This window comes from Rhinolophus sinicus, chromosome 1 (assembly GCF_057876585.1).
Source record: "Rhinolophus sinicus isolate RSI-liver-muscle chromosome 1, RSI-T2T, whole genome shotgun sequence".
Classification (NCBI taxonomy): Eukaryota; Metazoa; Chordata; class Mammalia; order Chiroptera; family Rhinolophidae; genus Rhinolophus; species Rhinolophus sinicus.
Genome location: NC_142501.1, coordinates 51,204,894 through 51,231,831, shown reverse-complemented (window position 1 = coordinate 51,231,831; position 26,938 = coordinate 51,204,894). Strand labels below are relative to the sequence as shown.

Here is a 26,938-nt window from a genome sequence, read left to right as displayed (position 1 = left end):
ACTTCATCTTGATGGCTTCTTTTTTGTTACATTTCTCTGGGTTATTATTGTCAATAAAAAGTATATAATGCCAAGTATTTTACTCATTTTTCTGCCAGGACTCTTGGATTGTGCCCCCACTATGAGTATATAGTGAATTTTAGCACTTGAAAAAAGACCATTTTGCTCCATTCTCTTTTTTTTCCTGTTAGCCTTGATCACACAGCTAATGAGTTAGAATGAGGTGGATAACACTGAAAAAATTGGTTCTGAATTCCTGTGCCAGTATATATCTGACTTGTATGCTTTTTCAGGGCAATAAGTACTTCAAACAAGGAAAATATGATGAAGCAATTGAATGCTACACCAAAGGCATGGATGCTGATCCGTATAACCCCGTGTTGCCGACAAACAGAGCCTCAGCTTACTTTAGAGTGAAAAAGTAAGGGATTTCCTTAATGTGTGTGAATATTCTATGTGTATATGGAGACTGATATTTTAAAAAGTCTTTCATGATAAAATGTGTGGGAAAGATTGAAAAAGCATTACATTTCATTTCAAATTCTTATAGCTCACCCCCTTTTATTTATTTTATTTAAGCCATTTTAAACATTCGGTTGCTCAAACCTTGTCCCCTGTAGCTCATTTTACAGAGATGTTCTTCAAAAATTGAATAATGATGTTCTTTACCTCATTCACCAAAGAAAACATCAGCAGGTAAAAATTGTTAGAAGTTAATTTCCCTCCATTATTTTGAAAAATCGTTTATCCACTGTTTAACCTAGAGAACTTTCATTATGGTAAACTTAAAATATGTCCCAACATTTGTTTAAGTCATACTGATTCTTTAAATACATACTTACTGTTGAAGAACATAAATCTTATGATCTTATCATAAGCAGGGAATTGACCTATCATGAGAATTTGTAAAAAGACACAATACCAACAAGGAATATATTCTTACTGTTTTAATTATTATTTGGAAATACGAGGTGCTGTAGGGAGTGTTAGTAGGGGGTATAAAATGGTAATTGGTTTCTGAATTTTTACTGTGTTTAGGTCTTTGCAATTTATGATGTTAATATCCTGACAAATTTATATTTTATAATATTTAATATCTACAATATATGTAAATGATGAAGAATAATTTTAAATAATCTCAGCATGAACCCACCACCCAATTTAAGAACCAGAACATTATTATTTTTGAGGCTACCTTGACACTCCTTTCCATATCCTGAGCCTTCTCTCTCTCAGTTAACCACTGTCTTGACTGGTATATTTATCAGTTTTTGACTTAAAAAAAAAGTTCATTTTATATATGTATCCCTAAATAATATATTGTATAACTTTGCTTATTTTTGAACTTTAGAAGTATATCATACTGAATGTAGTCTTAAATTTTTCTGAATATTTCTCAGATTTGTCATGCTTCACATATATAGCTGTAGATCTCTCATTTTCACTTATATACAGTTTCGTTTTAGGAATATACTGTTATGTGTTTGTTCTCCTGTTGCTGGATTGTTGGTTGATTTCTTTCTTTCTCGCCTTCCTTTCCATCTCCCCCCTCCTCCCCACTCTCTCCCTGCCTCCCACCTTCCTTATTTAAAAACAGTCATGCTGGGAACACTTTTGTGCACGTTTCTTGGTGCTGAGTGGTAGGATGTGCACATGGTTTTTAAAGGGTGATGACCTGTTGTTACAAAGGTAGCTGTACAAGTTCATATTCCCATTAGCAGTGTGTGAGAATGGCCATTCTGTATCTTTACCAACACTGGTATAATTGGGCTTCCTAGTTGTTTTCAGTCTAGGGGGTATAAAATGAGAATTCATTGTGGTCTTAATTTGCATTCCCCAGTTTCTAATGAGGCTGAGCATCTTCTTACATGTTCATTCACCACTTGTATTTTCTGTAAAATGCTTGTTTTCTCTCTTGGCCATTTTTCTGTTCTTCTGTTTTGCTACTGATTTTTAAGAGTTCTTTATTCTGGATACTAATCCTTTAGTGTTTGTTTATAATTGTCTTCTCCCAGTTTGTAGCTTATCTTCTTTCCTTTCTTTATGGAGTCTTGATGAACAGAAATTTTTAATTTTAATGTATATCAATTTACTGATTTTTAAAAAAATATTAGTACTTTTAAAAATACAATTTGTTGAAATAGTTTCCTTCCCTGAGCTTATAATAGTGTCCTATATTTTCTTCTAAAAGTTTTCTTGTTTCACTTTTCACATTTAAGTCTTTTTATATAGGCTGAAGGTAGAATTCCAATTTTGTATCTTTTCATGTGACTATCCCAGTTGTGCCATCCCTATTTAGCGAATGTCCACCCATGCCTTCCCCATGGACCTACAGTGCCACCATTGTCATAGGTCAGGTTTGCACGCATCTCTTTCTCATCTCTGTTCTTTACATTGATCTGTTGCCTATTACTATACCTATTCCACACGATCTTTAATTGCATTGTAAGTCTTGATATTTGGCATAGGGCATGTTTTCCTACCTTATTCTTCAGGAATGTCTTGGGTTTTCTTGGACTTTAGCTTATCAATATAAATTTTAAAATCATCTTGTCAAATTCCTTGAAAATGTCTGTTGGGATTTTGATTACAATTGCTTCAAATTTATAAGATCAGTGTAGAGAGAATTACATTGTTATGTTTTTGTGCCTTATAGATGAATGTGAAATACCTTCCTTAATGTCTTTGAAGACGGTCTTGCAGTTTTCTGTATATGGGTCTTGTACATCTTTTGTTAGATTTGTTTTTTGTTTCTGATCTCTAGTAAAGCAGCCACCTTGCTTAACCTTCATTATTTCTAACAATCTCTTTAGATTGTTCTGAGTTTTCTAGGTAGATCGTCGTATCTGAGAATGTCAGTTTTGTCCCTTCCTTTCCAGTCTTTTTAGTATTTCTTATGGAACTGCATTGACAAGGATTTATAGTACAATACTGAGAAAAAGCAGTTGATAGTGTGCATTCTTGTTCCTTGCTTTAAAGGGAATGCTATTTACATCGCGGCATAAAGAATTATCGATTTTAGTAAGCTTAATGGAGTAAAAGGAGGTAGGAAACATGCCTTTAGTTGGGAAATTAATCCCCTTTTGGGGGATTTCAGAAACAAATTTTGAAATTTTGGTTTAACAAATGATTTTTAGTAATTTTTTTAAATTTCAGATTTGCTGTTGCTGAGTCTGATTGTAATTTGGCAATTGCCTTGAACAGAAGTTATACAAAGGCTTATGCAAGACGAGGTGCTGCTCGATTTGCTTTGCAAAAATTAGAGGATGCCAAAACAGGTATTAATATTTTCCAGGTCATTGTTATCTAAAAATTCCTTAATTGTTTAATTTAATAGCTACTATACAAAGAATATTAGACAATCAGTTATTACCTTCAGAGAGCTTTGTGTATCTCAATAAGCTAATTTTTGCAATTGAGAAGGTATCTTGATACTTTGGGAAAGAATGCGTTATTTGCCACCAGTTAGACTTTGGTTCAGATTCTCATTCCACTATGTGTGACCAGGGGAAGGTTATGTATCTTCTCTGATTTTCAGTTTCTCATCTGTAAAATAGGGATTAAAGCATTTTACTGGCTGTTGTAAGGCTAGAGGTATGCACGTGAAGCTCTTATCACATTTTTGTTTAGATGTTTGAAATTTCTAAGCCTCTTGTTTTTCCATAAAATAGATTTGTGTAGTATAAATCACAAAACTCTGAATAAAGCTAGTGTCTAAAAGATTCTGCTGCTTTTTGATTGTATGATGTATGACTCAAAATAGCAAGTATCCTTTCTGGGGCTGGTGGAAGATGATTTTGTCAGGATATGTCTGGGGGAAAATGGAGAGAGCCAGTAGCCTAATGTTAGCATTTCTTGGTTCCTCTTAACTTTGCTATAGGACAGTTGCGTATTTGTCACATGTAGCAAATGATTATTGTTTTATACAGGTATTTAAATATATCTTTCAAATATTCTCTTTCTATTTTACTCAGATTATGAAAAAGTATTAGAACTGGAACCAAATAACTTTGAAGCAACAAGTGAACTCAGGAAAATTAATCAGGTGAACTATAGTTATTTAAGTGCGTTACTTATCTTATTTCATGAAGTAAAGGTGTTAGCATAGACTCTGTACTGTAGATTACTTAATATAGACATTTTTCTAATTGTAATTCTTTGTACTGTAGAGTTTTACCAAATTTGCAAGCAAGAGGTAGTACCATGTTTCCCCGAAAATTTAAGACCTAGCCGGACAATCAGCTCTAATCCATCTTTTGGAGCAAAAATGAATACAAGACCCGGTCTTATTTTACTATAAGGTCCGGTCTTATATAATATAAGACCAGGTCTTATATTCATTTTTGCTCCGAAAGACGCATTAGAGCTGATTGTCCGACTAGGTCTTATTTTCAGGGAAACACGGTATAATGGTATTTAAAGATCCTTTATTAATCATCATCTAAGAAAGTTGTCTGAAATCTTTAGAACTGCTGCTTTACTTTTTCCCAGATGACAGAATTATTTTTCTTTATCCTATTGATTTTTCTTTTTTGGCTTGTGCTATGATTTCTGTACTAAACTTCTGTGTATTTCTTTCATTTTGTAATTTTTAAGTTGGGCATCTTTATAGTTTATATCTTAGCAAAAATCATACTGATTTTTTTAACACTAAGAAATGAGTTATTACTTAAATATAAAATTTGCGGTCAAATGGTACTGAACAGTTACATATCCTTTAACTTTGCCGTTGAATCAGTTACAATTATTTTGCCGTCCGTTGAAACTTTGAGAAAAAAGTGACAGTGATTGGGGGAAAATCTGCTTTTTATGTTGCCATTGTTTATTGCACATAAAATCTGTTGGTAAATATATCAACTTGATTACAATTGTGAACTGTATTGTATATTTTTGTATTTTGTCCCAGGTCAAATAATGACTATGAATATTAAGTTTGAGAAATTTGGTGATGTGTTTTATGTTTGAAAATAGTTCTTAGAACAGTACCTGGCCTGTGTAGAAATTCAATAAATGTTTGCTGAATAAATAAATGAATAGCTGCGTTTAGTAGATACTACTAACTGTAATTGGAATAAGTTGCACATTAAATTTGTTACAATTTTTTTTTTTGCTTTTTATTTTAATAAGTAGAAAGACTTAGAATTAGAGTAAATATTTTAATTATTAATTTGAACTGTGGCAGAAATTCTAATGTGTTTGAATAATTTAGTTTTTTAAAAGTCAAACATGCATACATCTTGCATTACTTGTTTTAGTTTATCTTACTGGTATGTCTCCTAGGCTCTAACAACCAAAGAAAACTCATATCCAGAGGCACCTGATACAATGATTAAGTCAACTGAAGGAGAGAAAAAACAAATTGAAGAGCAGCAGAATAAGCAGCAGGCAATTTCAGAGAAAGATCTGGTAATCCAGAGGGATTCCAATATATATATGTTTTGCTGAATTTACTCTTAGTTTCTTATGTATCAGTTAAGTTTCTGCTTTTTCTAGTATATTAAAATTGTTTTTCACTGGGGACTGAAAATTAAATATACTAAAACTTCTGGAGCCTATTCAAAATTTGAGTAATTAATGACTTAATAAATAATTTTTTTAAAAAATTTAATTTTAGGGAACAAATTACTTTGGAGCATTTTAACATATTTACATGTGGCTAGAAATTTAACATAAATAAATTACAATTTATTTATGATTTTTTTCATTAATTCACACTGGACTATTTCTGATCCAAATTCCTATAGAAATCCTGAGTTGAGATTTAATTTAATATATTTACAGCTTTTCGTGTACCCACAGAGGATTCGTAATACTTATGATTATTGATTGTGATGTAATCACAATCAATTTTTTTTCCTGATTTTAAATAAATGTTACAGTGAAACCTGGTATACACATTTAATACAGTTTAATTTATCCCATGTTTAGACATATTAATGTTATGAAGAGTAGCTGTAAAATTCTTGTATTCTCTTCTTTCATAAAAATTGTTATGAAATTCTTTTGTACAGCTTATAATGTAACTAAATATTGAATATAATGTAACTAAATATTGAATATAATATAATATATTATTATAATATATTTATATTTATATTATATTTATAATATATATATTTATAAATATAAATTATATTATATAATATATTTATATTATATTTTAATATAATATAATTATTATAATATAAATTATGAAATTGAATATAATATTATAATATAAATTATGGAATTGAATATAATATAATATATTATTATAATATATTTATATTATATTATATTTATAATATAAATATTTATAAATATAAATTATATTATATAATATATTTATATTATATTTTAATATAATATAATTATTATATAAATTATGAAATTCTTTTGTACAGCTTATAATGTAACTAAAGAGTATAATATTTGAATAATATAAATATTGAATATTTATTAAAATGTGTTTTTAAATTTAAGCTTTGTGTAATAATTGTACAAAATGGTTAATGCTGCAAAGTAACATACTGTGTTTCCCCGAAAATAAGACCAGTTCTTATATTAAGTTTTGTTCCAAAAGACACATTAGGGCTTATGTTCAGGGGATGTCATCCTGAAAAATCATGCTAGGGCTTATTTTCTGGTTAGGTCTTATTTCTGGGGAAACACGGTAGTAATACACATTTTTTTCTCTTTAGTACTGAAAAGAGAATGACATCACTATAAAACTATAAAACAACTCAAACTTACAAATTCTAAAGCATATATCATGGACTAGATTTTTGACAATTAAAATATATTGTAATTATTGATATAATAAATTGATGCATATACTGGCAGTGTTTTTTAAGATTTGAATTCAACTAATCTTTTTGCATACTTTTTATTCTTCATATTTCTTTCCAAAATGATAGGGGAATGGATTTTTCAAAGAGGGAAAATATGAAAGAGCAATTGAATGCTATACTCGAGGGATAGCAGCAGATGGTGCTAATGCGCTTCTTCCAGCTAACAGAGCAATGGCCTATCTGAAGATTCAGAAGTAAGTATTGGTTACATTTAATGCTTTTCAGGATGAGAATGAAATTTACCATAAATTGGCATATTAACTAAACAGTAAAATTTAATTTATTTATTCTTGAGAATTAAAATTAAATGAGACAGAGTGTGTGTGTGTGTGTGTGTGTGTGTGTGTATATATGTGTGTATGTGTGTGTCATAGTACGTGTTCGGTAAACTTAGCTCTTGTTAATATTTTTCCATTTTTAGTAGTCTAGAATTATACAATTTAACACTTTTTAAGTTGCTAAATGCATGTTACTCTGAATTACTGATTTGAAAATTATTTTTAACCTCAGAATCCTTTGGGCAAAGTCTTAATCCTGAAATTTTTATACTTTTATTTATTTTTATTATTTTTTGTTATTGAGGAATACTGGAGAACAGTGTGTTTCTCCAGGGCCCATCAGCTCCAAGTCGTTGTCCTTCAATCTAGTTGTGGAGGGCGCAGCTCAGCTCCAAGTCTAGTCGCTGTTTTCAATCTTTAGTTGCAGGAGGAGCAGCCCACCATCCCATGTGGGAATTGAACTGGCAACCTTGTCCGAGAGCTCGCGCTCTAACCAACTGAGCCGTTCATCCGGCTGCCCCTCCGGAAGCTCAGCAGCAGCTCCTTGTCTTCAGTCTAGTTGTGGAGGGCTCAGCCCCCTGGCCCATGTGGGAATAGAACTGGCAACCCTGTTGTTTTCAGAGCTCATGCTCTAACCAACTGAGCCATCCAGCCACCCCCTGAAATGTTTTATATATACATATACATACACAGCAAAAGTGGATTGCTGTCATTGAAACCGCTGCTTAATTATATATGCACCTAAAACTTGGTCCTGTGATATTTACCAGCTGTTTTTGGATAAATGCAGGGTCTCCAAGTTGGACAATCAGGATAGTATTTGATGGCAGAAACTTTATCTTACATTTCATTGTATCTGTTGTTATAATACTTTACACACTAGTGACAGAATTAAGAAAAAGACCTATAAATATTGTAAATAGGGATGCTAAACATTTTTGGTGCCATGGACCCCTTTGTCTGCATGTTGAACCTTTCTCAAAATTTTTAAATGTGTAGTTATATATATTTAGGATTCCAGAGGAAACCAATTATATTAAAATATAGTTTTAAAAATATTAAATTTGTGATATAGTGGTTTATATACTTTTTAAAAACACACTACATAGTGAGAAACCATATTTACAATATAGGCAAGTTAAAGTGAAAATTGTTTTTAAAGATATTAATGTGAAGGTTTGAATAAGGACACTAGGATTTGGGGTGATCTTTGACATAGCTTATTCCACATGTTGTTCAAGTAGTAAGTGTGGATAGGGAATACTCAGAAAGCAGCACTGATGATTATGTTACTAGTGTCATAACACATGGCTTCATTCTTTGACATCTGAGTGACGACCAGGGGCAGAGTCCCACTAGTTGGCTGGCTAGATCATAAGAGTGTCTGTAAACAGGGATACTGTGATCACATGCAAGCAAGTAACAGGTTGTATTGCTACTGTAGTTATGAAATAGTGGTGATATCCCCAAACAATCTTGTGAGATAGCTAAGAAATGTAATGTGATATGGAAATATCTGTGATTTTTATTGGGAACAAAGGTATAGTTGCTTTTACAACTGTGGTTTGTTATCTACACTTAAAATTGAAAGGAAAGCTAAATTTTATTTAAAAGCTAGTGAAAATAAGGATGTAATATTTTTCCCATCCAAGTTTTCATATCTCAAAGGACCTCAGGTTAGGAACCCCTGTCATAGAAGCAAATTTTGGTTGTATATTTAACCTTATTGAAACTAATAGACATAGCTAGAGACATATTATTTTGATTAAAGACATACTATTTTGATTTTATTTGTCCTGCTAGCTTATGAAAATTTTGGTTTTGCTATTCAAGAATTGTGCATTATTTAAAAATTGTAAAGCCTGATTCTTAGGTTTGACTAATGTGAAGAATAATATCTTCTATTATAATAGGTGAGATTATATCTACATTTATGAGGGCTCTGATTTATTGCTTTAGTTATAATCACATCAGTGTATTATAGCAAGTTAACAGTGTAATTCAAATTACACTTGATCTTAGCCAAAAGGCCGAGAAGCGATGTATATTTCAAATTAAAAGAACTATATGACCCCTTTTTACATTTTTTCTAGTGTACCTTTTAGATTCACACTTAATATCAGAAGTTGTCTCCACTACATGGTGACTCTTGTCAGATATTAGACTAGATGAGGAACATAAAACGGAGCAATTTTTTAAACAGAAATTTGAACTGAACTGAGATCTAATGGGGTAATATGAGTTAGGTGAAAAAACCGGTTGAATATCCCAATGCAGGTTCAAAGGCACAGGAGTGGGAAACTTCATGGAAACTTCTGGAAAGGGCAAGTGATCCATATTATGGCTGTTATGCAGGGGACAGAGATAAGGTTGGAGAGTCAGACAAGCCCCTGACTGTGCTCTGCAGAGGAGCTTGACTTTATCCTGAAAAGTGTGGGGACCATGTAAGGATCTCGAATGGGAGAGGGGTATAATTAGGTAGAAAATATATCGGTAGGGTCATGGACACACAGCACACACACACACACACACACACACACGTGCACACACACACATTCTTTCTTGTTGAAAGTGAATTAAAGAATTCAGAGATGTTTAAGTTCATTATAAAATCTAATTTTGTTCATATTGGGTCTTATTTTGATCTAATATGGTAGGATGGCATTTATTTAGGCCTTGGGGAGATCCTTTTTTAAAAAAATATATTAATTATGCAGTTTTTCAAACTTTCATGAAAGTAATATAGCAAGCTCCATGCACGAAATCATCTAGGTTAACAAGCCATACCTTTTTTGGTCATACTTGTTTCAGCTCTTTCCCCCCACTGAATTATTATAAAGCAAATCACAGACGTTTTGTTCGTTTTCTAGCTCCTCTTAGTGCTTTATCATAGAGCAGTACCAGTCAGACTGAATTGATTGCTGGTTGCCTGGTTAAATAGAGTTTATGAAAAATGTCAGATGATATGCTCTCACATATATAATGTTTTTGTGTGGGTTGTTTTTCCTTAGGTGGTGTGTACTATAGGTAAATATTAATGAAGTTTTATTAGAAAATTAATGCTAGTTATAATTATTAATGTAGTATCTGTTTATATTGAGGTTTGGAGGAGAGATAGATGGCCAGAAGTGGTATTCTTTTGTCTGATCTATTCATATTTTACCGTCATTAATACCATCCTTCCAGCACTCTCTTTTCTTACTTTCCTTTAATCTGGCACCTTTCCCCTCCTTACCAGATGATTTCAAGATTTGGTGAGAATATAAAATTTAAAAATAGTCTCTTCTCTCATTTGGGAATTGGTAATTGAAATTATATGCATGCTTTTTACATTAGAAACTCAGTTTATATGGAGTTTTTCTATAGGCTGCATTTTTCCAGTTGGTATTTTTATCATGTTTAATAGATATGAAGAGGCTGAAAAAGACTGCACACAAGCTATTTTATTAGATGGCTCTTATTCTAAAGCTTTTGCCAGAAGAGGAACTGCAAGAACATTTTTGGGAAAGTTAAATGAAGCCAAACAAGGTATGACTTTTTATAACAACTAGCACTCACTCAGCCCGACGAGACTTCCAAGTTGTAGAAGCAGAGATTGGCACAGCCTTCCCATGGTTCAAGGACGCAGAACTTAGAGAAGTACATTTCCTATCACAGTTTAGTTCATGAGTAGGTTTGCAGATTTGAAGGAATGCAGTTTCCATAGTGGGCCTGATTGTCTTCTAACAGCGTACAGTATAATCTGGCTAATTGCCAATCAGAATTAATGAGAAATTTGAATTATAGGTGAGAAGGAAAAAAGCAAGCATGAAAAGGAAGGGAATTGGCAGCTGGGGGATAGAGGATAATGTGAGATCTATAGTGATGCCCCACCTCTTTTTTTCTTCGTACTGGTTATTTGTTCTTTTATTTTTCCATGTCTTTTAAGTATTTATTAATCCTTTTGAAGAACCAACTTGTTTCTATTGTGTGTTCTGCTCTTTATTTCCTTCCTTCAACTGTCTTTAGGTTTAATTTGCTGTTTTTCTAAATTCTTGACATCAGTAATTAATTTTCACCTTCTTTCCCGATATGTGCATTTAAATCTGTCAGTGTCTCTCTAAGCATGGCTTTGGCTATAGCTCATATATTTTTTTTTATTATGGTAAAATACACATGACATAAAATTTACTGTTTTAACCACTTTTGAGTGTACAGTTCAGTGGCATTGAGTACATTCACATTGTTGTGCAACCATTGCCACTATCCGTCTCCAGAACTTACTTATGATTCCATTCTGAAAACTTGTTAAACAATTACTCTCCATTCTCCTCTTTCTCCAGCCCCTGGAAACCACTATTCCACGTTCTGTCTCTGAATGTGCCTATTCTAGGTACTTCATATAAGTAGACTCATACAATATTTTGTTCTTTTGTGTCTGGCTTATTCCATTTAGCATAATGTCTTCAAGGTTCATCCATATTGTAGTGTATGTCAGAATTCAATTCCTTTTGAAGGCTGAATAATATTCCATTATATGACATTCTCTTACATTCTATTTTGCATTTAGTGAGTTACCCTGTCATTTGTTAACAGGGCAGCTTTGGTAAGTTAGATGACCTCTAGGCCTCAGTCATATTGATTGTAAAGTGGGGTTGTAGTGAGCGTTACATGAGAATTAACACATAGCAACTAGAATAGTGCTCAGTAAATTTTAGTCCTTGCTATCTATCGATCACCTATTTCCTACTATCCTGTATAAAACTTCTTTAGATAAACACAAAGTTACAAAACTAAATAAGCGCTCGTATATCATGTCTTGAACTGCATAAAGTATTTTCACTAATTTATTATATTTCTTAAAAATTCATTTCAGATTTTGAAACTGTTTTACTTCTGGAACCTGGAAATAAGCAAGCAGTAACTGAACTTTCCAAAATTAAAAAGGTAATGAATGCATTCTTTTCACCAACATATCCTTTTATTTTCTGCAACATAAACACATTTATTTGTTGCATAATTGAGAATATTTTTATTATCATGATTACAAATTTATTTTCAAGGAATTAATTGAGAAAGGACACTGGGATGATGTCTTTCTTGATTCTACTCAAAGGCAAAATGTGATAAAACCCATTGATAGTCCACCTCATCTTGGATCAACTGTAAGTAAAGTATTTTTCTTTCTTTTTTTCCCCTTGCTATTCAATTATTGGTGTTGCATACCTAAGAGTTGAAAACAAGTTTGAATTCATAATCTCGTAAATGTTGGAATCTCTTCCTAGGGTCATTTTTAGAATCTTTAAAAAATACTTCTTAGGATAATTGACATAATAAAATTGGGGAAGATAGAGCTGTTTAGAATTCTGGGGTACCTTTTTAAGTGACTTTTAATTTAACAGTATAAATTTAAGTATTTCCACATATGTTATGATATTAAAGGAATATGAAACAGTTTTACATTATTTTTAAGAATTAAGAATTTTTTACTTCTATTACTGTTTTTGAGATTGGGAAAATGTTGCAATAATCTTGCATTTTGCGTGGGCTTAGATCTAAAATCAGCACTTAGGCAAAAATCTTGTATAGGCAAGATTATCTTTAAAAATATATACTGCACATTGTTTTTGGTATACCATACCGTTTTTCAGTAAGTCCAGCAAAATCAGCTCTTTTCCTGTAATATTGGGACAGAGAGAGTAGCTGGCATGAATTCAGAAGTTTGTTTTGTGCTAAACCTTTAAAATTGAGTTCATTTAAGGCAAATATAAATATAATGTGACTCTATGATAGTTTCTAACATTTATATATATTCATATATACATGTACGTATATGTATACATACATATACATATACACATACATAACACCCATGAAACCACCAACCAGGTAAAAAAGTTGAAAGGTATCAGCTTCCCAAAATTTCCCTGTGTCCCTCACAGATGACAATCCTCTCCCTGCCCCTAGAAGTAACTGTTAGGCATGGATGATGCTACCACAGAAGTAATTTTATAAGAAAGTCAGAGCAGATGTTTTAGTTTTCTTTTTACAAAGGAAGAAAATGAGGCAAAGAATGTTTAATGTTTTTGCTAAGTTCATATTTCAGGTTAGTAGCTGATAGAGGAATCCTTAGTGTAATACTTTTCCAGTGTTCTTATTGTGACTTTATTCTTGAATTTTATGAGACAATACTTGTTTCATGTGCCAGGCATAAACTAGTTACTTTCATTCATTATATTTATTTGCTATTTTACTCTTTTCAATGAAGGTGATTAAATGTTTAATTAAATGTGATTTAAACTTTTACATCTTTGTAACACTTCTTCACAAAAATTAATTTACGAGTTTTAAAAAAGCCTTTGTCAGACTGCTATGTATAATTATAAACACATGCCCTTGTTGTAAATCAAATATTTGTATATGTAATATCCCACGGCCAATATACTCTAAACAGCTTTTATAAATCTGTTGGGTTTTCTTCTCCTTCGTGTGAAAAATCAATTTATGTTAATAGTTGTGAAAATGCAACATGAATTTAAATCTTTTGTAGCACGATGTCAAAACACCTCAACATATGAAATGAGACGTCTGGGGAAAACCATTTTGTAAATGATTCAACATAAGTAAAATCATTATCCTAGTAGGAAAGAGGGAAAAAAAGGCTGTTTATTTTTATAATAGGTTTCCATAATAAAAATGTGGTCATTATTTAAAAAATAGAAGGTGCAGTTTGGCATAATGCTTTTAAGTTGTTTTGAGCCCCACCAACTTTATAAACTTTAAAATCTTAGGCAAGTTACCTAATTCCTCTGTGATCCTTACTTTTTCTCCTTCAGTTGAGAAGAACTCACAGATTAGTTGAAATCAAAGGAATGTCCATTAATACTAATTTCAGGTGAAATGAATGTTAATTTCCTTTTCAGTCACATATTTGTGAGTCTACTTGGTCGCTGAGGAAAGGAAGGAAGGCCCAGGAAGTGGAGAGAGTTCTAGGGTTGGTTACTTTATTAAAGTGAGAGGCTGGGCCAGGGTAGCCTGAGCTTCAAGGGCTGGCAGCCTGGGAGTACTTTTTATTTTTGGCAGATCTTCTCTAGAGAGAGTGTGGGAGAGCAGTGATGAGGATCAGCTAAGCCAGGGCCTGGGGTTCCCTGGGAGGGTGTGGGTAAATGAGATTTCTCCTGGTCTCTGCTAAAATATGTATTTTGTTTTATTTTCATTTTTCTGTTTTCCCACGTAAAACTCATCTTTCAATATTTTGTCCTTCACCTTGTCTTTCTCCCTTTCTGTTTATTCTTATTTCTCTCTTCTTTTTCTTGAAACGGCCATAATAAAGAGCTAAATGAAATGTGTGCCTAAATCTTAATTTAAAAAAAAGGGATGAATTGACCCTTTCATATTTTTTCTTGTCTTTCTATAGTGGTATCTTTTGAGTTTTACTCCTGTTAGTAGCATAGTCATACCCCCGATTCCTCCCAACCGTTATCCGTAGCCTTCAGCTGCTCTCATTACCTATTGGTTTACAGTGAACAGAGCTCATCTATTAGGACATTTGTTTATTAGGATCATGCTTATGCATCTTGTCAATGGAAAGATTTGGTTTTAAATGGGACTGCATTGATACATTGCAATAATTATTGCCTCAAAAATTATAGCCTATTTTTTTAACACTAATACATGTCCATTCTTGGTCAATATCTTAATAGAAAACTATTACTAATAGTTTTCAGCAAAGGCCTTATCTTAATATAATTATGCTTTAAAATAGAACTGCTAACAGATTCTGCTAACAAATTTGTTAATAGGTTTTTTATCTATGCATTCATACTGCAACATTTAATTGTTACCTGTTAGGTCTTATCTTAGCGATGCTAATCAAATGTCTGATTTTAACATTGAGTTTAATGTATATGTCAAAAGTTTTCATATTTACAACTTTTTGATTTAAAATTCAACTGTACAGTTAGACTAGACATTTAGAATATATTGAAGAAAGCTTTTATTAAAAATAAGAGTACTGTATGTAAACTTAAGAAATTGAAAATGTTTGACACTTGTAATGATTGAAATAAATAGTGAATGCTATTTATTTTATTAAATTAAAAACCATTATTGCGGTCAAGTTCTTAGCAACTTGGTGAATATTATTTGGCAGATTTAATCCTGGGCTGGTTTTATCCCACAGCTACTTACATAGAGAACGTATTTAGGTTTTAATCCAGAATGCTGGTTATTGCCTGGCCTTATTCTTCCTGCCTTCAGTTAGCCTACAGTATTGCTGTCAGTTTGGTCATATTTTTTCTTGGCTTCATTGCCTCTAGGATCAAATCCAAACTCCTTGACATGGCACACAAGGTCCTGTGTGCACTGTCTTTCAGCGACCTGGCAGGCTTTGTGTGCGTCGCCCTCCCCTTGCGCCAGCCCCATTGGCCTTCTTGCCTTTCCGCGGACCGACGCTCGTCTTCCGTTTTTGTGTACTTTTTCTGGGACGTCTCTGCTCATGCCAGTGTTTATGTACCTTCTTCTGTGTTCTCTTCTAGTTCTGTGCTGTCACCTTTTATGGTGTGTGTCTCATTGCCTTGTAATTACCTATATGTACATCTTCTTTCCCCCATTTAGACCTATGTGGGATAGATGCTATGCATCTTTTTATTTGTATTCTCAGAGTATGACTCCTGAGTCTGTCTAGCCATCAAATTGAATTTACTTATAACTGAGATATTGGCTGTAAGAACACTGCAACCTTTTAATTTGTGACCCTAAAATAGAAAACCTTTATGTGTTGATTTAAGGAATTGATTTTAATTGTTTTAGAAACCACTCAAGAAGGTTATTATTGAAGAAACTGGTAATTTGATACAGACTATTGATGTGCCAGATAGCACTACGGCTGCTGCTCCAGAAAGTAATCCTATTAATCTAGCAAATCTAACAGCAAGCACAGGCACTACAAGTAAGAAGAATTCAATCCAAGATGACCTTTTGCCCACAAATGATATTCCAAAAGCAAAAGTATTGAAAATAGAAGAAATCAGTGATACTTCAGCTCTGCAGTGAGTAGTAATACTTCTACATGATAATCTCTAGAATGCTAATAATTCAGTTGGAAATTGATGAGACTTCTGGTTTGTACTCAGAACCGTCATTTTTTCAACTTCACACTCTATCTAGTTTTTCTTTTTCATTTGTTCTTGCTCTAAGAGAGGCTTTGCTTAAGGACTGATCACTGTTCCTTTACCAGAGTGGGAATTTAGAGATGATAAGAAAGTGTCTTGAACAGATTGATTTTGTTCATTTTCTTTTCTAGAACTTTACTATATTGTTTCACTTTTGAATTCAGCAAAAAATGTTTGATTTTTTAAAAGGAGGCTGGTGACTATCACAGGACCAAGTTTAGGTGCATATATAATTAAGCAGCAGTTTCAATGACAGCAGTTCGCTTTTGCTGTGTATGTACATGTATATATAAAACACTTCCAGACTTTGCCCAGAGGATTCTGAAGTTAAAAATAATTTTTCAAATCACTAATTCAGAATAACATGCATAGAGCAATTTTAAAAGTGTTAAATTGTGTAATTCCAGACTATCAAAAGTGGAAAAATTGAGGCTTTATCATTATTCTAGCCATTCATACTTAAGGTTATTTGTGGGCTGTTTAAAATTTGGAATTTAAAAAAATAGTCATGTGTTTCCTTCATGATGAGAATATGAAAAAACATAGACTGGGTTTATTTTGGGGGTATTTATACTTTATTCATATATTCTTGCGTTGCACTCAACAGTCCTATTAGAAGTGTCGTTTTTTTTAACTTTGAATTTTAGTAGTAATTCTATTTAAAGGGATAGTATGGGTTGTGGGAAAACACTAAATAGGTAGTTTTTTTTTTTTTTTTTTTTTTTAAGGAGGAAGCATTTTTTTCTTTCTCAGAATATATTTCTTGAAACTGATAATTCAGATTTCTGAAAGGCTGAGTTTTATGTACATGTGACGTAGTAATGCAATATGTAGAAATGGTCAAAAGTATGAGGGCAGACTAATAGCCCAACAGATGAGAATAGTCATTAACATAGCATGTGAAAATTTGCAAAGGCATTATCTTGTCTTGCGAAAAAAAATGTATTATCAACTGAAAGAATTTACTACTTTCGGAGTGTAAATAGATAATATAATAATAAAGTCAGAAATTAAAAAAATCTCTATGGATGTTTCCTTATGTAAGCTTTAACTATTTGTGGTTCTTTTTCAATTGTTTGACTGATGCCTCTGAAATATTTCAGACCTCATGTTAATTTGAAACAGGATGTGCATCGGTCTTTCAGTGAGAAGATTTCCGTAGAGGTAGATAAAATACCTGCTCAGTTGATCACAACTGTTCTTCCTCCAGTTCCTGCAAACTCATTCCAGCTTGAATCTGATTTCAGACATTTGAAAAATTCTCCAGATATGATATATCAGTATTTGAAGGTAAGAAAAAGAAAGCTAGTAGTTTTAGTTCTATTGTTAGTAAAAGGTCAAAGAACTTCTTTGTCACTCTATAATAATAATGTTATATTTGCTTTTTGTATAGTATGATTATAGACAGTGCTCTTACCCCTTGCCTGATACATATAGCACCCTGGCCAGGCCATTTTAAATATTTGCAACCAGGAAACCTTTGGAAATAAGTCTTGTTTTGAATTCTCTTGTCTAAAAATAATCTAATTTTCATATATAACTTAAACGTAATTCTTTATCCTTCAAGATGGAGAAAGAAGCTAAAATACATCGAGGGCCTTCTGTGTACCAAGTAATGCTTGCAATAGTTAGGCAGTCATTCTGAAAATAAGCTTTTATTTGCTCTAAGAAAAAGAATGAAATTACATGAAATTTATGAAATAATGGAATAGATTAGTTTTTTCCAGTATGATTATAGTTAATCCCTTATATAATTATGCAGTATACAAATACTTCCAAATACATTGTTTCATGAAATTTTATTTTTTAAACTATTTGTATTGCTCCTTGAGAGCTCTTAAGTTTCATGTCCCTCCTGGGGTGATGTATCTCTCTGTTCATGAGGTTTTTCTCTGAATTGAACTGATTATAGTTCTTCTAACTTGCTTTCTTCTATCATTAATTACATAAGTATTAATGTATAATAGTTATTCTTTCCTATATTCATCTAAGTAATTATTATATGATTTATGATATGTGAATGTTGCCATAATTTAATTTTTCTAACTATTTTTTCCCAAGAAAATTGAACCATCCTCGTATCCTAAGTTGTTTCAGAAAAATCTAGATCCAGATGTATTCAACCAAATCATTAAAATTCTTCATGACTTTTACATTGAGTAAGTTGAATTTTTTTAGTTATACCTCCGTATTGTAATGCTATACTATTTCTAGAGGTTTGGGAAATTCATTCATTTTGATGTCATATTGCTACCTGCTATGTAGCACATTAGGTCTCGTAAATTTTACTGGTGCAGAAGTTGTAAAGAGATGACAGACATGTGCAAGCGGTAATAAGGGAAATGATTAAGTAGGAGGACAAAGGACTTAAAATTTTTCTTAGAGAAAAGTAGTGTGTGGAAGTGACAAGTGTTATAGCAGATTAATGTCTTGCTAAGCCTCACATTTAAGAATGTTATAATTTCTTCAATTGACTTGATACATTTCTTCATTTGGGTACTTAAAATATAGACAGTATCCAGGGAAAAAAGATAAATGAAGACCTTATTTATATATACTGTGTTAGTAAAGAATTAAATGAGCAACTTTTAATGGATCATTTGTTTTATATTTGGTTTATTTCAGAAGAGAAAAGCCATCACTCATCTTTGAAATCTTACAAAGACTTTCTGAACTAAAAAGGTTTGATATGGCAGTGATGTTTATGTCAGAACCTGAGAAAAAAAGTAAGTTCTGTGAAGAAAGCCTTTCCATATTGCTGTATTCTTGTATTGTTCCTTTATTTTTTTTAAACAAATGACAGAACAAACATTTATTGAATGTTGACTATGTCCAAGGTACATACAATTAAATTGAAATTAATTACAATTAAATTACTTGAAAAACAGTTAAGTAAAATTAAAAATTTAAATCCTGATAATAACATTATGAGGTGTTGGTTTGATTATCATTCTGCTTTTACAAAGGAGGAAACTGAGGCATAGGGAGGTAAAGAACGTGATCAAGGTCACATAGGTAGGAAGTCAGACCCAGGATTTAAGCTTAGGCAGTCTTGCTCTAGAGTCTGGGCTCTTCTACTTGAAAATGCAATAAGAGTGTAATAGTTGAGCTCCTGCCATTGTGGAACATGTAAAGGGTCCCTGCTATGGGAGGTCTGACCCATTCTGTGAGAGCTAATTTCCTTGAGTGTGTTTAGTTTAAGCTGAATCTTCAAAGAAGTGCAGGAGTCAGTGAGATGAAGGGGTAGGGAAGAGTTTTAGACGGAAGGAATGATTTGTGCAGAGGCTTTGAGGCAGGAAAGAGCAAATTGAGTTTAGAAAATTAAACGAAGTACAGTGTGGCCGGGTTGTAGAGTTAGGGGGTAACGAGTGGCAGGTGATGAGCCTGAAGAATTAGATCCCTTACTTATTTCTATATCTCAGTCTTTTGTAGAATGTGTCCATTTTGGGAAACCCTAATTTAAGTAAAATCAAACTCTGCAGAATCTTCAATTACTCAGACTTTTGAGCTATACTCTAGTTTTACGAAAAAGAGAAAAATCATTAAAATACCGAAGTACTAGTTTTTTAGGTTTAAAAATAGCAAAAATTCAATGTACCATTTTCAGACCTCCTAGACTAAATGTACTCAGGGCTCCTTCTCTTATTTCTTCTTTATGTTTCTAGCGGTGACATTAAATAAGTCTCAGTCACTAAGAAAAATACTCTATGTTCTTAGGGAAGTGGATGTGTAATTTAGAAAGATTTTTAAATAGAATTTAAACCAAAAGAAGTTTCTGCTTTATCTTCAGTTAATCAAAAACAGTGCCTGAAATTCCCTGACAAGTATTGCTCTTATTACTGTTTTGACTCATCTTTTACCACTTTTTTCCACCACTCTGCCCCACCACATGGCTTTGTGTTTTTTTAATATATACCAAACTGCCAGACTTATTTTTAGCCTCAAGGGCTTTGCTTTTGGCTGTTCCCTCAGCCTGGAATAGCTTCCCACGCATCTTCACCTAGCCTGCTTCCTCGCTTCATTCGTTTCCACCTAACAGTCAGCACCTCGGAGATCCTCTCCTGACCAGCCCTAGTTAAAATAACGGCTGCCTCCCCTTCCTCATCATCCTGTTTTCTTACCCTGCTTTATTTTTCTTCATAATGCATAACTAGCTGACAGTATTTCATGTATGTTTATTATTTTTCTCCTTAATAGAATGAAAGTTTCATGAGAGCAGGAACTTTATTTACCCTGTTTTCTAGGCCTCAGAGCATAGAACAATACTTAGTACATCATAATCTCTTAGTATAAGTGTGTTGAATGAATGAATTTCTTGCCACTATAATGTGATAAGTTCAAGTGCAGTCAAACAATGTGATTGGCTCTTCAGACTGGCCTAACAATAATACCCTCTGGGTTGGGTCACCACTGTCCATGAGAAGTGCTTAGAATGGTTCCTGGCATGTAACTAAACATTTAATAATTAATAGCTGCTGCTATCTTTTATTACTGCCATTACTGTTAACAATTGTTAGCTAGTTTTAATGTTGAAAAGTATATAAACTAGAACTGTATTTTCCACAGTGTTGAGTGTAGACCGCTCAGTGGTATGAAAGGTAAAGATTTAATGTGGTTTGTAGGAAGATCTTCTAACTTTTAATAGTTATATGTTTTATTACATATTATAAAAATGTGTAACTACCCCATCAAACATGATTTCATAGATGTTATTGCTAATTTTCAATTTAGAGTAGTGATGCAAAATTTTCTTCTAAAATAAAATGATTTAAGTTGGAGAAACAGTTAATTATAATATTAAGTAAAAGTACACTTACTAAATAGAATAAAAATTTTAGGAAGCTCAGATGAATTAAGTTTAATTTGCAAGATTAATGTCATTGAGTAAGTAGGATAAATTTTTTACTAGAAAGTGAAATATTCTGGTAAAAGACATTGGATTGCTGTATGATTTTCTGTTCTGGGGTTGGCTATTTAAATATCGGAATTAGACTTTATAAATAATCCTAATGATTATTGCTTTCAAGTGTAAAAAGTTTAATTTGACAGATCAGATTACTCCCTTTAATTTCTGTTTCACTTAGTTTTTAAAAATGGAGATTAAAATGAATAATTTTTTTCTTTTTCAGTTGCACGTGTATTATTCAATCACATAGACAAATCAGGACTGAAGGGTAATTCTGTTGAAGAACTCAAGAAAAGATATGGTGGTTGATTTCCACTTTTACTGAAATTATTTTCTTTGACTTTCATATGTAAATTTTTTCTACTGAAATAAAATGTTTTGTTTTGCTTTTAAGAAAATGAAATACAGGAAAGTACTGTCTTTGGATATAAGCTAATTAAATATAAAGTGAGTTGTGATTTAACTAGTGAGAAATGTGTTTAAATGAACTATTTATAAGTTTTTCTGAAAATAAAAATATAAATAATGAGGTGTAATTGTAAAGATCCAGTGTTTTATAAATCATTTTAAATGTTAGATATAAAGACATTCTTCAATGCCCCGTCAGTGTTACATTATTTTTATGTTTTCATGCGTTTTGTAACCATGTGACCAGGTTGTTTCATTAGCATATGAATAAAGTTGTATTTGTATAGGGAGAGTTAAGTCGTAACTAGATTTGTTCTTTATAAAACTTTTTTAAATCATTGTGCCAGTTCACTAACATAAAATTACTTAGTTGCAGGATATGTAGTTTTAGTATTTATGTATAATAGGAGAGACTTTTAACTGGATTTTTTATATAGGTTAATTGAAGAGTCCCCAGCATCCTAAATTTTAATGCTTCAGCTTTTTTCCTCATGATATCCACGTTATATAGTAATTTAAGACATAATCTAAAGCAAGGTGTAAACAATTTAAAAGCTAGAAAAGTTTACAGTAGTAATTAGGATAGAGCTTGCTGTATGTGTTATGTGGGAGTGTGTGTCTATAAGCTTTTGAAAGCAGGGCTAGTAAAATTCTATTTATCCTAGTTCTTCGTAGTACCTGGCACAGCCCTTTGCACCTGGTTAGTGCTCAGTTGAGATTTATACAATTTAATTGAATTTGACAGCAAGAATCAACGTTAGTAAATGTTTAAAGCAGCAACGTAGGGCATCTTGCAAATGTTAAAACCAACTTAATATTAGAGGCTATCAGGTAAAAAAAATGTTAGTTCACCATTCTGTAGCTGTTATCAGCATCAATAACAAACTTTAAAACTTTGTTGATAATTTTGTTGCATCGTACATATTATTATGCTTACAATTGCTTGAGGAATAATCAAGGAATAATCAATCTGTTCGCAAAGATAATTTTTCCGGTTCACGGTATAAATTACTCAAATGATCATAATTTGTATAGCCTTAGTATTTTGCAATATACTTAGGATAGGATTTATTAATGTTATGCTTTGCTAAATGTGTTGTCTTACTATGGTATAAGAATAGCAATGAAATTTAGCCTTTTATGTATAGCTTATGCATAAGCTATGTGTATTGAATTTTGAATGACTGAATTTTTCTCATTAATAAGAATGTATAGATGTATAGAAAAGCATTCCAAGGGCAAAAAATTTTTCGCATATTTTTTTATGTGACCCTTAGAAGAAACTTAATGGTAGTCAGGGCAGGTAATGTTACTGCCATTTGTAACATAAGAAAAGGAGACTCAGAGTAAATGTTCCTGTGATTACAGAGCTAAAAAATAGCAGAGCAGGTTCAGAACATGCTGTCTTCTGTTAGGTTGGTGCAAAAGTAATTGGGGTTTTTGCAATATTTTAACCTTTTAAACCACAGTCACTTTTGCACCAACCTAATAACTCTTATTAATCTACACATATTTGAACTACTCCAGTTGCAGTATTTATGTTGTGTTACCTGTGTAGGCGCTGGACTGAAGAAGTATAAATCCCAAGATTTACTTTAGAATTTGCATTAAATTATTTTTCTTTTTAAATGTTAGCCTGTTTTCCATTATTAGTATTTCATTAGATGCTCATTATTTATCTCCTACATTCCTGCAGTATTCTTCTAATTGGTCTCCCTGTTCCCAGCTATACCATCAGCAATCATCCCCTCATCACTGCTACCAGAATGATCTTAAAACTCAAATCACATATCACTCCTTTGCTTAAAACCCTTGAGTGGCTTCTCAGCACTTTCAGAAAACTGGCTTCTTTGTTACTGCATAGAAGGCCCTTCATGATCTGACTCCCACCTCGTCACCCATCTCCACACAGCCAGGCCCCCATAAGCACTCTACTGCCTGCAAATCCCTGATTGTGTCCTGTTCTCAACGCCCTTTCATTCCAGGCTGTTCTCTGCCTGGACCACGCTTTTCTCTGTATTCGCCTGGATGATTCTTTGTGATCCTTCGTGTCTGAGCCTAGCTGTCTCCTTGGGGATGCCTTCCTCGGCTCCACCACGTGAGCTTTGTGTCCTGCATCTTGGGCTTCTGTCATGGTGTTTGTCACCCTTTATTATAGTTGATGATTCCTGTCTGATTCCCCCACTAAACTCAGAGATCCTTGAAAGCAGAGGCTGTGGCTTTAATTTTTGTATTTGTAACACCTAGTAGCATAGTGCCTGGTATGTAATGCATATTGCTGAATTTAAACTGAAATCCACAAATCAGAAAGACCTTTGTTAAACTACATGTTTCAATATTAAGTTCAAAACAAGACCATCCTGTCCTACAACAGGCGAGTTGGGGTCCATCGAACTGGGGAAATCGAGAAATAATAAAATATGGTGATTCTGGTATTTATTCTCACTGGGAGAATTGAATGTGCATGTTCTGTAACATCAAAGCAAAAACTATAGCTCTGAACTCAGGGCAGGTCCTGAATTATGGTAGAATAGTATGCATTTGCAATGACACAAGGCCAAGTGGAGACCAAGAAGCTGTCATAGTTCTGTAGCCATTGCTTTGATATCCCAGAGACTATGCCACATTGTGTTCCCTTTTCTATGCTTTCTACCAAGCTTTTTGTGAGTGCTAAACATCCTTGAATTTTTTGTGGTTCGTTACTACTCATTGGGCAGGTGGTAACTTATCAGGAGGTGAGAGGACCAAAGGAAAAGACATCTATTTATTACCCAGCGATATATAGAGATAGCCGACATGCCAGCCTGCTTCTCCAGCTACTGATCTGATTTTAGCCCTGAAAGCCTTCAAGACCCAGGGCAGTATTCTCCTGAGAGTCTGGTCATGGTGGAAGCTCTGCTTGGTAATAGACTTGACCATGTCCTCGGCTCCAGCCCTGGATGAGACAGCCACTAAGAAATGCCAAAGGGCCCCTGTCAAATACATTCTCCTTTCTGGCTTGTTGCAGTGCCTAAAAAACCTATTCTAGACCTCTTGGAGACACAAACTGTTTTATGCTGGCCCAGGCAAATTATTATTAAATGATACAATTGTAATTTGAAAGAAGTAACATGAACTAATAGGTCCATTAGCAGAGATGATTTTATCAGGTAAAGCGCATACCATGGGGAGGGCATTCTGAAGGAATCCAAAGGCAGGCCTTGGGAGGCCGAAGCTAAGGTGGAGTTTAGAGTAATCCAGAAGTGAAAAGGGAGTGATCTAACGAGAAGTTGAAAAGGAGAAGAGGAAAGTAAGGAGCCTGTCCACCTTCCACAGGCTCAGACTTTTGCCTGAGTGGGGCTTGGAGACCCCGAGGTCCCAGGCTCACAACTTGACATAAGTATCTGTGGGTCTTCAGAGTGAGCGTTCTCTGTATACTGGGGCCTCAGGTGGCCTTGCTGGTTGGTTTGCAGAAGGGCTGACGGCAGTGGGGGCTGCCTTACTGCATCCTACTGAACCTCCCCTTCCACTAACGTCAATCAAGACATCACTGAGGTAAGAACCAGAGCTACAAGTTATGAGTGCCCGGCACTGAATCAACTCAGAATCCAGAGAGAGTAGCAGATTCAGATTGACTTACATAACGGACTCCAGAACATCCTCAGAGGCTCCAGCTCTAGGGGATCATTCACCCCTTTCATGCCCCAAAACATGCCTGAGCCTCCTTGTTCCACTGGAAGATGTCAGTCTTTTATTGGGTCCCAGTAACACCCAGCCCAGAAGTTGACACGCACACAAATCCATCCCGACTGCTCCTTTGGACGCTGCTGCAGGCTTCCCTGCCGTGGCCATCTCTTAGCCCCTTCTCCCGGCCTCCGCTCCTCCCCAGGCCTGCTGAACCCCACTGCTGTAGCCTCCCACACACAGGTGAGCCTAGAAGGCAGAGTGAACACAGTGTTACTGAGTGTGTGAGGATGTCTTCAGAACATTACGGCACAGAAGAGGGCAGGCACCTGTGTTCCTGGAGCCCACTGCTGCTTTGCCTGGGGATCCCCCTCAAGTCCAGAATGCTCTACCAGCTGGCCTACACCAGAGGAAGCAAAGCCAGTTACTGTCCTCACAGCCTTGGCAGAGGTTCCCTGCTCACTGTGAAGACGGCTTTGCCAGAAGCTCCTCAGCACCTCCCTGCAGCCTCAGCCCTTGTTCTGGGATCGCTCCTGTTCACAGGACTTCCCTGAGTGGGAAGGCACTTGCTTTAGACATGCTCGGCCAAAACAGAGGGTGTTTCCAGAAAATGGGAGAATCTTCCCAAAGGGAAAAGAAAGTCCAGGAAACAGAAGAATGCAGAAAATGCTTGTGATTCCCCAAACATTGGCCTTAATTTTTTGGTTTCGTGTCTGTTACAATTGGTACCTGGGATTTGAGGTCCTTTTTTATCTTCTTACATTCTTTGTCATCCAAGAAAGCCTGATTTGGATAATCAGAGTAAGTCAGTCAAAATGTCCAAACTGGGTGTGTAGTCTGTCGAGTAAACTTGCAGTCGGAAATGTGACAAATGTATGTGTTTGTCATCTCATTTTTCATCGCACTTGATTTGTTATTGCATTTGGTAGAGCAAAGCAGAACAAAGTTTTCACTAACCAATCACGCAAAAACACTAACTGCCAGAGAAGTTTGAACCCAGGCCAGGTAGAAATTTAGAAAATCACATGAGGGAATGAGGCTCCTCAGGTGAATTTGAAAGATCCTCTTAACAAGTGAATTCAGGACCAAGATTTTTCATTACTATAGTGATCAATATTGCTTTTAATTACATTACCCTTACATTTGTTAGAAAGCAGAGTCTTCATTTGTATAATTTTCTTAGACCTGCTTTTGACTTAGAGCTGTATTGTTGTCTTTTTTTTAAGGGCTGCATTATTAGCTTTGATCCAGGAGATGGCAGTGTGCCTTTCATTTGGGGACTTGGACTTGAAATCATACCTCCTTCCGTGAGCTGTCATGTGTAATAGGGTGGTACATTGTGAAATCTATAACGTAATATGTTAATCGATATACTATATTAAAACATTAATGAAAATTGAATCTGAATTATAAGAATGGAGTCATATAAATTCATAAAATTATTTTTATCAATCAAATAGTGAACACTTAACACAGTGCTGGATATTCAGTGGGTAAAACAGAAATATATGAACTCACAAGGCTAATAAAAAACGATGGTTATATGTTAAACAAATTAGGAATTAAGAGAAAGGAGAGATTGTGGTCTGACATCGGCCACAGGACTTCTCAGACAGGGAGGTAATTAAAATGACGGGTAGGAACTCCTGGATAAAGATGGGGGATTCAGCACATTCATTTTTTTCCCCCATCTCTCAAATC

General features: G+C 33.9%; 1 protein-coding gene across 2 annotated transcripts in view; it reads left to right on the top strand.

Annotated features, from left to right (window-relative positions):
• Window positions 1-21,871, top strand: part of RPAP3 (RNA polymerase II associated protein 3) — a 28,209-nt gene extending 6,338 nt beyond the window's left edge. The window contains exons 5-17 of one of the 2 annotated variants that reach the window (XM_019748422.3): window positions 294-421; window positions 3,157-3,278; window positions 3,975-4,045; window positions 5,281-5,406; window positions 6,897-7,024; window positions 10,515-10,636; window positions 11,964-12,034; window positions 12,151-12,252; window positions 15,899-16,137; window positions 17,364-17,550; window positions 18,322-18,419; window positions 18,886-18,986; window positions 21,390-21,871. In XM_019748422.3, coding sequence (XP_019603981.1) covers window positions 294-421; window positions 3,157-3,278; window positions 3,975-4,045; window positions 5,281-5,406; window positions 6,897-7,024; window positions 10,515-10,636; window positions 11,964-12,034; window positions 12,151-12,252; window positions 15,899-16,137; window positions 17,364-17,550; window positions 18,322-18,419; window positions 18,886-18,986; window positions 21,390-21,475 — 1,581 coding nt within the window. In that variant the 3' untranslated portion in view covers window positions 21,476-21,871. The remainder of the gene's footprint in view (window positions 1-293; window positions 422-3,156; window positions 3,279-3,974; window positions 4,046-5,280; window positions 5,407-6,896; window positions 7,025-10,514; window positions 10,637-11,963; window positions 12,035-12,150; window positions 12,253-15,898; window positions 16,138-17,363; window positions 17,551-18,321; window positions 18,420-18,885; window positions 18,987-21,389) is intronic. The other variant, XM_019748425.3, reaches the window with a different exon arrangement.
• The last annotated feature ends 5,067 nt before the right edge of the window (window positions 21,872-26,938 follow it).